The sequence below is a fragment of the Ictalurus furcatus genome, chromosome 2 (assembly GCF_023375685.1).
Source record: "Ictalurus furcatus strain D&B chromosome 2, Billie_1.0, whole genome shotgun sequence".
Lineage (NCBI taxonomy): Eukaryota > Metazoa > Chordata > Actinopteri > Siluriformes > Ictaluridae > Ictalurus > Ictalurus furcatus.
The window spans coordinates 35,458,906-35,473,722 of record NC_071256.1 but is presented as its reverse complement, the minus strand read 5'-3'; the positions used below and the strand labels follow the sequence as shown (position 1 = coordinate 35,473,722).

The following is a 14,817-nucleotide window of genomic DNA, read 5'->3' as shown; positions in this document are numbered from 1 at the left end:
TCTCAATTAACCTGTAATCACTCAGAAGATGCTTCCATGGTTGATGGTAGACATTCAAGCCAGTAAGGCACCATTTACGCTCCATTTTCCGACAAGCAGCCTTTCTTTTGTGCAAATTGTCATTATACCAGGGAGCAGTGCGGGCGAATGTAACCGTACGTGACCTTAGTGGAGCAAAAGTGTCAAGATTGGTAGCAAGAGCAGAATTTAACTGTAGAACTTTCTCCTCCAGCAATGAGGGATTCAGATCGCTTAAGGTGGAAACAACAGAATTGGAGAAAACTGTCTGATCAATAGACTTCCACTTCTGGAAGTTTACTGTTCAGATGGTAGGCTCACTTGAATGATAGAGTTCCAGACAGCTGAATGATCTGACAGTCCAATGTCCACAAATGAAAACTGCAATACAAACAAGCTGCTTGCAATGACAAGATCCAGGTTATGGCATTTATGAGTCGGGTCAGTTACAAACTGTGGGAAGTTAAAACAATCAAGTAGCGACAGAAATTCCTTAGCCCGTAGTCCAGAGTCACTCTGGTCCACATGAATGTTAAAGTGTCCCACAACTAGAATTCTGTGGAACTTCATACTCAACATTGACAGGAAGTCAGCAAACTCTGACATAAAAGCTGCATGTCTCTTACCCTTAGGTGGATTATAGACTGTAGCAATGATGGTAGATAAAGGAGCAGAAATACTCAAGATCAGGCCTTCAAATGATGAAAACTGGGGAACGGACACGGAGCTTATAGTGAACTTCAGATTGTAAACCACAATAATGCCTCCACCTCTGCCAGATAACCTCGGGAGATCTAATACTCCAAAGCCTGCTGGAGTGATCTGGTTAAACAGGAGCTCATCCTTTTCTTTATGCCAGGTTTTGGTTAAAAACAACAAGTTCAGCTTTTTATCTGTAAGAAAATCCGATAAAAGCAGCACCTTGTTATACACGGACCGCGCATTGAATAATGCAGCATAAGCCAGGCTCTGAAGCGGAGACGACAGTGGTTTAATCTCCACAGGGGGAACTGATATTAAATAACTGTGATCAACACCAGTATAAAACAGTTTGTTGGTCTTACGTCTAAAGGTAGGGACAAAGATGTTAGAAGAGGATGAGACAGCAAAACTGCACCTCAAACCCCGATGGACATATGGTTTAGGACGTAGCGATCCAGCATCTCGACAGAGTTTGTAAGAGTCTTTGGCTAGACAATAAGAGCTCTGTTTTAAATTCAGAAGCTGGTGTGTAGTGTACATTAAGGCCATGGTCATTACGTGCACACTCACAGACGGGCCAAGGCATTGATACACTGAAGCGCACTGTGAACACAAAGTCGTACAATCCACATACGCAGCCGGACTGAGGTGTTGATTCCCCGTTGCATGCTGCAGGTTATTCCAGGTGGAACACAGAAGTAAAAACAACGGTCCAAAGTATATAAAATGGCACCAATGCATCGCAACCATAGGGGCACTGAAAACAATATGACTTAAATAACTTGCTGTTATTTAAAAAATATGACTTAAAAAAAACAAATTAAATGAAAAAATGACTAGTAAGTGCCATTTGCAGCAGCCCATCTTGGAAGAGATTATAATGCTTTAGTAGTCACAGCTCATCAGCACTGTACCATTTTAGGGTCACAGGAACACACCTATTACCAGAGAATGAGCAAGACTTTTGCTCAGTATCAGGATGGTCAGACGCTGCCGTTACCTTCACGATGCATGTAACATAGACCTGGCAAGAGAGTCCAAGTCACATTGACAGTTAAATGTGCCAGTTACACTGTATGCAGTCATTACTTACCAAGCTACTATTCCCTTGCCAAAACCTGAATGCTTCCATCTGAAATCCCTGCTTAGCTGTTTGAGTTTGGGGTATGAAGTGGAAACTGGATGCTATAATTGCAGTTAGAGTTTTGCTGGCCAGCTTATAAAGGCCCAAAGATCCCCTCACCCATAGTACAAAATAAAGGAATATCTGGGGACTGCATTTATGTCAGGGACAGCAGTGGCCACACAGCTGTCTACAAGGACCCGCAGGGGCACATTGTTGAACAGCAGTACCAATGCCTCTGTATTTATATAAATCCACATAGGCTTAATTTGGGAAAACATTATGGTGGAAAGTTAATATATAGCTGTAAAGCTGATGTGATGAGCCTGGTGTAAAGTGTCGTGGAAATTAGACAACACTCACGGACTCGTCCTCTGAGGTGACAAGTTTTATTACAGAAGGATGAATACAGGATAGAAGAATGCAGGATAGAAGAATGAGAGTGCTCTGAGGCACTTGTGCTGAACATCTACTACATATATATGAAGCACAGGGCACGATACACTTCCATGTACCGATAAGGAGTAGTTTGAGGCAGTTCAAACAGGCTTTGTTTCAGGGTCAAACCCTTACAGGTATAAACCTTCTGTACAAACCTAAATGACATGACCTTTGACGTTATCCTCAGAGGAACATGAACAAAACTATTACTAAGTGAAAATGAATAATTTCCCTCACAAAAGATTAGGTGACTCAAATTTTTTTTTTTTTTTTAGAAGTATGTAACGGCAGTATGCCTTCTATTAAGTGCTACGTAACTCATTGTCAAGATCATGCCAGTTACAACATGAATATCTGTAAGCACGCAGGTGCTTCAGTTTACCAGTCCACCTGGAAAGCAAATATTTTATCACCATGACAAGGAGGTTCTTGGAGCAAAATACATTACGGGACTTAAAATGTGGAGTTTGCCCAAAACAATCAATTGTAGTGATGTCAGAGCTCCTTAATTTGGAGGATAGTTATTGTATTACATTCAAGTATACATATTGATCATTTGGGACCTATTCACCTGACAAGTTTGACCTGCCAGTTAATGTTTTCTGTAAATCCAAAAAAAATACATATTCATAGGGGAGGTTCACTCAAAGGTGATGCAGCAAGTGTGGTTTGTCAATTCAGGCATCTTAGAACTCCATTTAAAAATCAGTGTGGCAATCCCAGGTAGGCTGGATTACCAAAAATTGCCACGAAAGCATCTGCCTTTAATTATGTGACTACAAGCATCATTTAGAAGCTTGCAAGAAATACCAGGATCCTTTTAAACTGATGGGGAGCCCCTGTGCAGGGAGTTGAAAGTAGGATTTAGGAATAGGAAGAAAAAAAAAAAAAGAAAAAAAAAAAAACAAAAACACACCACAACCCTTCCAACATAGCATGTAGTATTCCTTCAAGTCTATTCAACTGTGGACAACAACTTTAAGCACCAATTCATTTCCAAGCTTGAGTCACTCCACAACACCAAGAGCCAGAAGGAGTACCTTAGCCTTCCAATTAGGTGTTCAGGACACCAACAGTCCCAGTCTAGGCTGATGACATCTTGGTTTATTTAAGCCTTTTGTTAATATCACTTCTCTTGGGTAAAGTCACAAATCTGTAGGGACCACAGACATGGAGTGTTCTGGTAAAAAGGAATGTTTGTATGGCACCTTAATGTCAACTATCTTCTGGTTAACCCACTTAGTTATGTGGTCAGTTAGTTTTGCCAGAGTCCCTGTTGGCATGTTGCTCATTACAAGACAAGAGCATACCCAATTGTATGTCAGAAGTAACGAGGCATCACAAGACACACAAGCTACAAAGTTTTATTTAGACAGTCATTAGACTACCAGACATTTTCCAGAACCATGATTGGGCCAAGGCTCACTTCTTTCTCCAGCTGCAAGCCTGCAAATATGGGTAGAGTGCATGAACAGGTTACAAAGCCACAACAGAATCAGGGGTTGTGTAGTGACAATTCTGGCCATAGAGCACAAAGACAGATTACATGAGCAACATGGTTCTCCCAAATACCTGGCCCTGATGACAGATCACGTCCCTTCCTCAAGCCACAGCTGCTGCTGCAACAACTGCATACCTGGTCAGCACCATATGCAGCAGTCCATCTAGGAAGAAACAGTAGTGTTAGTAGTCACAGCTCATCTGCACCATACCATCACTGCCACAGCAACATACCTATTGCCTGAGAAGGAACAAGCCTTGTGCTCAGCATCAGCAGGGGCAGATGCTGCTGTTGCCTTCAAGATGCATGCAATGTAGACCTGGCAACAGAGGAAGAACAAGTTACAGCCTGACAGCTAAACATGCCCATCACCCCTGCCCAAACAGTCATCACCTACCCAGCTACTGGTCACTTGCTGAAACTTGAAAGCCTCCATCTGAAACCCCAGTTTAGCTGCTTGAGTTTGGGGCATGAAGCGGGAACTGGACTGTGTAAGCTTGGCATCCACCAAGCACCTGGAAGGACTTACACAGTTAGGAATGTTCAGGACAGCTTACAAAGGATTACAAACAAGCCTCACTCACCCATGGTTCTCAATGAAGGAATATCTGGGGACTGCATTTATATCAGGGACAGCAGTGGCCACACAGCTGTCTACAAAGACACGCAGGGGCACATGGTTGAACTGCACCACCGATGCCTCAACATTTATAAGCTCACCCAGGTGGTAATAGTAGTTGGAAGGTCTTTCAGATATCCAGTCATCTACAAGAAGCAGATTCATTAGTAACCCATCCTCAAACAAGCAAGCTACAATTTAACAGTGATACAAACCCATCATGAGCCTCAAGGAGAAAACAAGATGTTCCTCAGCAGCTTGGGCAGAAGCATATGGAATCCAAGCAGGCAGGAGAGCACTGCTACTCACATTGTGGTATCTGGAAAGCATTCAAAACAGGACCATCACAAATACGCACATCTTCCCAAGTAAACCTAAACAGATTTTTTGGAATGGAGCAATACCTCAGATAGTGACACTCAATGAGAATCTTAACAGCAGCACTTCTTAGAATGGGACTACTACTACTTAAAGGAGCCGAAGCAGTACTAAGGTTGAAGATATAGACCAGCTCATTTCTAGTCACCTGAATGAGAGATGCAAGTATAAAGTGAGGTCTGTGAGCTTCAGGCACAACTAGGGGCATTTAACAATAGAAAACTTACGGTCAACTTGCTGTTGCAGCCATGCAATGGTGATTCATAGACAAGGACTTGAGAAGAAACATCCACCCCTTTGGCAGCACAGCCTCCCAGTGTGAGAGCAGCAATATTGAGGGGTGCACTGGTACTAAGCAGGTCTTTTCTCACCTCTACATACACTGCAGACTCATTGCACCTTGCTGTTACACCCTGGATAGGAGCAACTTCAGATGGTGTTGCTAAGTGCACTGGTGTTGGTGGGGTTGGGATTTGTGGTGCTGCTGGTGGGGTTGGGATTTGTGGTGCTGCTGGAAAACGCCAAGTCAGTTTCTTCACTGGCTGGGCTTGAGCATCTGAAAGATTTTGAAGATGCAGTCCAAGTGGGGCTACAGCAGGACTTCCACTTTGGGGACCACTTTGTGTCCACTGAGAAGGCAACCCAGCACTCATTTGCAGTGAAGGGTGACCTGGCTTGTTAGGATGAAATCCAGCAGGAACATTCCTCAATCTTGGCCGTTGTGCTGCTGAAAACCCAACTGCCAATAGCAACAGCACCACAAATCCCACTTGGTTGAAACCCATTGCTGTTAACAGACGAGTACAAACACAGCAGTACTACGCGAGAACCTCCTATTTATGCAGACAGGTATTCAAGCATTTCTAAACATCATGATGTTCTTCTGAGCCTGTTGAGTTACTAATTGGACTGCCTAACAGATGACAGCAATTAGAATTTCACTTGCATTTGATTGGACCAAGCACTTAATTGTCTAGGTCACATGACCTAGCTAAGCGATTTGCCATACATAGAACTGAAATGTAATTTTAGTTCTTGATTGAGAACGTGAAAAAAGAAATATAAAAAACTGAAATGTCTTGTGTTGCCACAGGACATTTATTGTGAGCTGCAAAATAAACATAAAGGCAGTTTAATTTAAGTGGGGCCATTTCTGTAAGCCAACGAATCAGAAAGGAGTAACAGAAACCAGTTGTTTCTAACTGTTCTTGTTTTAAAGAATACCTATGACAGAAGACTTACTGTCTGTGATAAGCCACAAGACTGGTTCATGTTAGTGGATCTGACCAATCTACATTTACATTTATTCATTTAGCAGATGCTTTTATCCAAAGCCATTTACAAATGAGAAAATACAGACAAAGCGATATATCAAGCAGAGAACAATACAAGTAGTGCTACTATACAAGCTCCATTAATTGAGTTCTAGAAGAAGCAAAGTGCGCAGAGTAGAGGTGTAAGTGTTTTTTTTTTGTTTGTTTTTTTTAAAAAGGGGGTTGGTTAGGTGTTCACGGAAGAGGTGGGTCTTTAGCTGTTTCTTGAAGATGGTGACAGATTCTGCAGTCTGGATTGAGGTTGGAAATTCATTCTACCACTGAGGAACAGTTTAAAGGTTCTTGAAAGGGACCTTGATCCACGCTGAGTAGGTACTACTAAGCATCAGGCCTTAATTGATCGCAGATTGCATGAGGGAACCTAAGCCTTCGGGAGAGAGTTGAGGTACGAGGGTGCTGTTCCAGACAAGGTCTTGTAGGTGAGCATTAAAGCCTTGAATTTGATACGGGCAGCTACAGGAAGCCAGTGGAGGGAGATGAAGAGGGGTGTGACATGGTTGAAGATGAGGCATGCTGCTGCATTCTGAAAGGGGTTTGATGGAGCTGGCTTGGAGGCCCAAGAGTAGTGAGTTGCAGTAGTCCAGTTGAGATAACAAGAGCCTGGACTAGTATCTGTGTAGTCTGTTCATTGAATTAGGGTCTGATTTTCTTGATGTTGTACAGAATGAACCTACAGGACCGTGCAGTTGTTGAGATGTGGTCTGTAAAGGTCAAGCTGTCATCACGAATCACCCCAAGGTTCCTGGCCATCTTGGTTGGCTTGAGTGTGGTTAAGCCAAGCTGTAAAGTAAGTTGGTGGTTGATTGAGGGACAGGTTGAGATGGCGAGAAGCTCAGATTTTGCCAGGTTAAGCGTACGGTGGTGTTCCCTCATCCAGACCGAGATGTCCGACAGGCAAACAGAGATAAGTGCAGAGACGGATGGATCGTCAGGCTGGAAGGACAAATAGAGCTGGGTGTCATCAGCATAGCAATGGTATGAGAAGCCATAAGCCATGAGACTCAATCACCTGCCCCAGAGATGTAGTGTAGATAGAAAAGAGCAGTGGACCCAGAACTGACCCCTGCGGAATGCTAGTTGTGAGTTGCTGAGTTTCAGAAATACCTCCCCTCCACAATACCGTGAAGGATCTGTCTGAGAGATAGAAAATTGAATCAGCTCTGAGATTTAGATGGGAGGGCAAAGCATCTATAGGAATCGAACCAGCAACCTTGGCATTATTAACATCATGCACTAACCAACTGAGCTACCCAGCCTCATGTATAGCTATTTACATGTATATCAATCTATATATACACATTCACTGTTCACTTTAATAAGAACACCTGTACACCTGCTTATTTATTCAATTCAATTTTACTCTTGTAGCACTTTTAACAACTGACAATGTCACAAAGCTATGCGAAAATAGTCTCAATTTAATTCACAACTGCAGATACAAGTTGTGTAACAACATTTTATTTCAAAAACAAGTCAAACATTTTCCTCAACCATGATCAGACCAAGGGCTACTTGTGTTGCCAACTGGTACCCTGGAAGAGAAAAGCAGACAAAAGTTTGGTAGAATACAAAAAAGGCTTTAAAGAAAACCATGAAGTCTCCTGGAATTAGATGTTACAAAAACAAATAATTCCAAATCCCAGACTCCAGAGGACTCAAAACGCCTCATCCTTTCAAAGCCTTCATGAACCAAGTCATGTGTTGGAACAAGTCGAGCATTACATTATCCACTGGATCCCTAGGGTTCATATTAATGCTGGATTCATGGTGCCTTGTAAGTGGTACTTTGCAAGTTGCAATAACATCATGTCCCGCCTCATGGGAGTTGGTAGACAAATACACCATGGACCCCAACACAAAAGCATGTAGCTCCTAAAAAACCACTTTAACTGGGCATTCAGTTACAGGCCTGAGTGACTGCTAGTACTATTTGGACTGAAATTACAGTACAGCAACAACAGCAGGCCATAGCAAGTAGTCCTAGCAAGAAGCTAATCAAGGGACAATAACAAGCAGCATTGGGAACAAGCTAGCCAGCTAACATTAGTTATAACACCAACATTGAGGATTACTTTTTCAAGACTGCGATTAGTACGGTTAGCTTTATAGCTTTAACCAAGTACTATTTCAGTATTAATTGATCTAAAGACATTACTCCTGTAAACTAATCTGAAAGTATAGAAGCTGTACTTTATGCTGTTCAGTGAGAGCAGCCATGTTGATTTGACGTCACTCTAAACAGGGAAGGAGCTTCCTTGAGAAGTAGCTGAGAAGACTACACAGTTCAAATTTGAGGGGGCGTTTTTAACGGCTTTTAACAGTTATAGATAGGGAATTACAAGTTGCAACTTTGCCTCAAAGACTGCATAAGGACTGCCAGATGAACGTTTCCACTGTACCCATGCCAAATTGATCTCGTCCCTTCCTCAAGCTGCAGTGGCTGTTGCAACAGCTGCACACCTGGTCAGCACCATATGCAGCAGACTATCTTGGAAGAGATGATAGTGCTTTACTAGTCACAGCTCATCAGCATTGTACCATTTTAGGGTCACAAAAACACACCTATTGCCAGAGAATGAGCAAGCCTTGTGCTCAGCATCAGGAGAGGCAGATGGTGCTGTTGCCTTCAAGATGCACGTAATGTAGACCTGGCAAGACAGTCCAAGTCACATTGACAGTTAAAGGTGCCAGTTACACTGTAAACAGTAATTACGTACCAAGCTACCATTCCCTTGCTGAAACCTGAATGCCTCCATCTGAAACACCTGCTTAGCTGTTTGAGTTTGGGGTATGAAGTGGGAACTGGATGCTATAATTGCAGTTAGGGTTTTTCTGGCCAGCTTACAAAGGCACAAAGAACCTCACTCACCCATAGTACAAAATAAAGGAATATCTGGGGACCGCATTTATGTCAAGGAAAGCAGTGGCCGCACAGCTGTCAACAAGGACTGCAAGAGCACATTGTTGAGCAGCAGTACCCATGCCTCTATATTTACATAAATCCACATATGCTTAATTTGGGAAAAGATGATGTGATGGGCCTGGTTTAAAGATTAGGTGATTTAATTTTTTTTTTAAGTATAATAGTAGTATGCCTTCTATTAATTATTTACTATGTAAATCATTGTCAAGATCATGCCAGTCACAACATGAATAGCTGTAAGCACTTAGGTGCTTCAGTTTACCAGTCCACCTTGAAAGCAAATCTTTGGACACCATGACAATGAAGTTCTTGGAGCAAGATACATTACTGGATTTAAAATCAATGTAGTTTGCTCAAGACTATCATGTGCTGATTGTCACACCTTAAGTTCATGGATATAGTTTAAGCAGTGGTGGCTTGGCAGTTAGGGCTATGGGTTACTAATTGGAAGGTCAGGGGTTTAAGCCCCAGCACCGCCAAGCTGCCACGGTTGGGCACTTGAGCAAGGCCATTAACCCTCTCTGCTCCACAGCTGCTCTATGATGGCTGACCTTGTGCTCCGACCCCAGCTTCCTGACATGCAAAGAAAATAATTTCTGTGCTGTATATATAAAAATAACTAACCAATACAGACTCATTGATTGTATTACATTTAGTTATATCTATCTATCTCTCATGTGGGGCTTATCAACCACACCACTTTGACTTGCCAGTTAATGTTTCCTGCCAATTCTTTTTTTTAAAAAAAAAAAAAAGAAAAAAAAGCCACCCCCCCCCAACACCTTCTAGCATAGCCTGCAATATTCCATCAAGTCTATTCAACCGAGGACAACTGCTTTAAACACCACTACAGTTCCAAGCTTGAGTCATTCCACAACACCAAGAGGCAAAAGGTGCAACTTAACCATCCAATTAGGTGTTCAGGTCTCCAACAGTCGCAGTCCAACCTGAAAAACATCTTTATTTATTTAAACCTTTTGTTAAAAGCTTTTCTCTTGGGTAAAGGCACAAGTGTGAATGGATCAATTCAATTCAATTCAATTTTATTTGTATAGCGCTTTTTACAATAGACATTGTCTCAAAGCAGCTTTACAGAAATATCAACATGGTATACAGATATTAAAGGTGCGAATTTATCCCAACTGAGCAAGCCACTGAGTGGCGACGGTGGCAAGGAAAAACTCCCTAAGATGTTTTAAGAGGAAGAAACCTTGAGAGGAACCCGACTCAGAAGGGAACCCATCCTCATCTGGGTAACAACAGATAGTGTGAAAAAGTTCATCATGGATTTATATGAAGTCTGTATGGCCTTAGGAGCAGCCGTAGTCCCAGCAGTCTGGAATTAAAGAAGATTTGAGCTCCATCCAGAGGCAGAAAGGATCTGGATCTCTAGTATCTCCATAAATTCATGTGGGGCTCGGCAAAAGGAGAGAGGGAGAAAAAAGATTATGACGACTGCGAAGTAGTAGAACAGAATCTAGTCAGGGTAGGCTTGAGTAAACAAATACGTTTTAAGCCTAGACTTAAACACAGACTGTGTCTGAGTCCCGAACACTAATAGGAAGACTGTTCCATAACTGTGGGGCTCTATAAGAGAAAGCTCTTCCCCCTGCTGTAGCCTTCACTATTCGAGGTACCGTCAAATAGCCTGCATCTTTTGATCTAAGTAGGCGTGGCGGATTATATAAAACCAAAAGGTCGCTTAGATATTGTGGCGCGAGACCATTTAGTGCTTTATAGGTTAATAATAGTATTTTATAGTTAATGCGAGATTTTACTGGGAGCCAATGCAGTATTGATAATATCGGTGTGATATGGTCGTACCTTCTAGTTAGGACTCTAGCAGCTGCATTCTGGACTAACTGGAGCTTATTTATATTCCTACTGGAACATCCAGACAGTAAGGCATTACAGTAATCTAATCTAGAGGTGACAAATGCATGAACTAGTATTTCCACATCATGTAGTGACAATATGTTTCTTATTTTAGAAATATTTCTGAGATGAAAGAAGGTTATCCTAGTAATATTATCTACATGAGCATCAAATGATAGGCTGGAGTCAATCACCACTCCAAGGTCTTTAACTGCTGCACATGATGAAACAGAAAGACCATCCAGAGTAACCATGTGATCAGAAAGATTACTTCTAGCTACACGTGGGCCTAATAAAAGTATTTGTTTTATCAGAATTAAGTAGAAGGAAGTTAGTTAACATCCAATGTCTAATGTCCTTTACACAAGCCTCAGCTTTACTAAGCTTCTGTCTGTCCTCTGGCTTCGCTGAAACATACAACTGTGTATCATCAGCATAACAGTGGAAGCTAACACCATGTTTACGAATAATTTGACCTAGGGGTAGCATATATAAAGTAAAGAGCAGTGGGCCTAAAACAGAACCCTGTGGAACTCCAAAAGTAACCTCAGTACGCATGGAGAATTCACCATTTACATCTACGAACTGATAACGATCGGTCAGATAAGACCTGAGCCAGGAGAGGACTGTTCCCTTAATATCGCACATGGAATATTCTGCTAAAGTAGAATGGTTTCATGGCACCTTAATCTCAGTCCTCTTCGGGGTAGCCCTCTTAGTAATGCAGTCAATTAGTTTTGGCAAAGTCCCTGCTTACACTCTGCCCATTAAAGACAAGAGCATACCCAATTGTGTCAGGAACAAGGCAATACAAGTTATAAATTTTTTTTTTATTTAGACAAAGTCATTAGACTACCAGACATTTTCCAGGACCCTGATTGGGCCAAGGCTCACTTCTTTCTCCAACTGCAAGCCTGCAAATAAAGGTCAAATGCATGAACAGGTTACACAGCCCCAACTCCAGTCATAGGTTGTGTAATGGCAATTCAGCTCATAGAGTGCAGAGACAAGTTACATAGACACCAACATGGTTTACGTAAATACCTTGCTCTGATGACAGCTCACGGCCCTTCCTCAAACCACAGCTGCTGCTGCAACAACTGCATACCTGGTCAGCACCATATGCAGCAGCCCATCTAAGAAGAAACAGTAGTGTGTTAGTAGTCACAGCTCACCTGCACTGTACCATCACTGCCACAACATACCTGTTGCCTGAGAAGGAACAAGCCTTGTGCTCAGCATCAGCAGGGGCAGATGCTGCTGTTGCCTTCAAGATGCATGTAATATAGAACTGGCAACAAAGGGAGAACAAGTTACATTCTGGCAGCTAAACATGCCCATCACCCCTGCCCAAACAGTCATCACCTACCCAGCTACTGTTCACTTGCTGAAACTTGAATGCCTCCAGCTGAAACCCCAGTTTAGCTGCTTGAGTTTGGGGCATGAAGCGGGAACTGGAGTGAGTAAGCTTGGCATCAATCAAGCACCTGGAAAGATTTACACAGTTAGGAATGTTCAGGGCAGCTTACAAAGGATTACACAATGAACCTCACTCACCCATGGTTCTCAATGAAGGAATATCTGGGAAGTGCATTTATATCAGGGACAGCAGTAGCCACACAGCTGTCTACAAAGACACGCAGAGGCACATGGTTGAACTGCACCACAGATGCCTCAATATTTATAAGCTCGCCCAGCTGGAAGACGTAGTTGGACGGTCTTTCAGATATCCAGTCATCTACAAGATGAAGATTCATTAGTAACTCACCCTCAAACAAGCAAGTTACAGTTCAGCCATAATACAAACCCATCATGAGCCTCAAGGAGAAAACAAGATGTTCCTCAGCAGCTTGGGCAGAAGCATATGGAATCCAAGCAGGCAGGAGAGCACTGCTACTCACATTGTGGAAGCTGGAAAGCAGTCAAAACAGGACTATCACAAATGAGCACATCCTCCAAGTAAACCCAAACATACCTTGGAATGGCACAATACCTCGGATAGTGACACTCAATGAAAACCATAGCACCAGGACTTCTTAAAATGGGAGCACTATTTAAGGGCACTGAAGCAATACCAAGGGTGAAGATGTAGACTAGCTCACTTGCAGTCACCTGAATGAAAGATGCAAGTGTAAAATGATCTGATGGTGAGGTTAAAGCAAAACTAAGGTATTTAACAAAAGACTTACAGTCAACTTGCTGTTGCAGCCATGCAATGGTGATTCATAGACAAGGACTTGAGAAGAAACATCCACCCCTTTGGCAGCACAGCCTCCCAGTGTGAGAGCAGCAATATTGAGGGGTGCACTAGTACCAAACAGGTCTTTTCTCACCTCTACATACACTGCAGTCTCATTGCACCTTGCTGTTACACTCTGGGTAGGAACAGCATTAGACCGTCTCATGAAGTTCACTGGTGCTGGTGGGGTTGGGATTTGTGGTGCTGCTGGATAACGCCAAATCAGTTTCTTTACTGGCCTCTGCATTATTTGCTGGTCTTGAGCATCTGAAGGATTTTGAAGATGCAGCCCAAGTGGGGCTACAGCAGGGCTTCCACTCTGGGGACCACTTTGCGTCCAATGAGAAGGCAACCCAGCACTCACTTGCAGTGAAGGATGACCTGGCTTGTTAGGGTGAAATCCAGCAGAAACATTAGTCAATTCTGGCCATTGTGCTGCTGACAATCCAACTGCCAATAGCAACAGCACACCAAACCCCACTTGGTTGACAGCCATTCCTGTTAATAAACAATTCCAAGCACAGCAGTATTGACAGAGCACTTTCTGTTCATACAAGTAATGCTCCTCTTGATGCTCTTTTCAACGTGTTGAACGACCCATCTCACAGATGCAAGCAATTAGAATTTTAATGCTCCTTGCATGTGATTGGACCAAGAGATTGTCTTTGTCACATGACCTGGCCGCTCAAATGGACAATTAGTAAAATAACTTCAGTAATTGACCAATAGCTTTGTTAACAGCACAACAGGTTGTCATGTCTTACAATGTGTTATATCAGGGGTGTCCAATCTTATCACCAAAGGGCGGGTGTGGGTGCACGTTTTCATTCCAACCAAGCAGGAGCCACACCTGATTCCACCTGTTTAATCAGTTTATCTTGGCTTTCAATAGACCCGGGTGTGGCTTCTGCTTGGTTGGAATGAAAACCTGCACCCACACCGGTCCTTCCAGTTAAGATTGGACACCCCTGTGTTATACACTAGTGTGTTCATAACATTAAATATGTCTTGTGTTGCCACAGGACATTTATTGATATGTGAGCAACAAAAACATCATACCAATGCACTTTAATTAAAGTAGGACCACTGCTACACTGATGGGATAAACAGGACTGAAAAGAAAGTAAGATGGAAACTACCTGTTCCTTTAGTTCAGGGGTTCCCAAACTTTTCCCAGGCAAGGCCCCCCAAATGGCATTAACATTTGACCGAGGCCCCCCTTTTGCAAGTTGTCTTTAAAACACATTAAAAATACAGACTTCTGAATATATCCCCCTTTTTTTATTATTAATAATTACATCTTACATCTTTATATTACATTACATTAGGAATTGATTGTGTGTGTGTGTGGTTGTCTGAGAGTGAGAATTTATTTTTCACACCAAATTGTTGAGGCCCCCCGGGCACCCCCTGGCGGCCCCCACTTTGAAAACCACTGCGTTAGTTCATTTCGTGATCATTTTAGAGAAGACCTAGCACTACAGGGTCATCATATAAAATACTACTTTAGAATAAATTACGCTTTTGGAGAGGTATTTGAGTTAGAAGGAGTGAATCGATGATCTAGATTTTGAATCTCGAATGATAAGCCAGAACATTAAAAAGCTGTGCCAAAGCGTCGCACACGGCTGAGTTTCTCTAAACCTTTCCAAAGTTAAGATCAT

At 42.5% G+C, this 14,817-nt stretch overlaps 1 protein-coding gene and 1 pseudogene across 1 annotated transcript; both read right to left on the bottom strand.

The window, feature by feature from the left end:
* Positions 1-3,638: 3,638 nt before the first annotated feature.
* On the bottom strand, positions 3,639-5,567 carry LOC128617709 (zona pellucida sperm-binding protein 3-like; annotated as a pseudogene).
* Positions 5,568-11,689: 6,122 nt separating this feature from the next.
* LOC128602838 (zona pellucida sperm-binding protein 3) lies at positions 11,690-13,588 on the bottom strand. The gene is made up of 7 exons (XM_053616910.1): positions 13,104-13,588; positions 12,908-13,026; positions 12,722-12,825; positions 12,472-12,652; positions 12,284-12,401; positions 12,120-12,205; positions 11,690-12,050 (listed from the first exon to the last, which is right to left on the bottom strand). Exons 1-7 carry the CDS (start codon positions 13,398-13,400, stop codon positions 11,906-11,908), a joined length of 1,050 nt encoding a protein of 349 aa, XP_053472885.1. The 5' UTR covers positions 13,401-13,588; the 3' UTR covers positions 11,690-11,905.
* Positions 13,589-14,817: the final 1,229 nt, after the last annotated feature.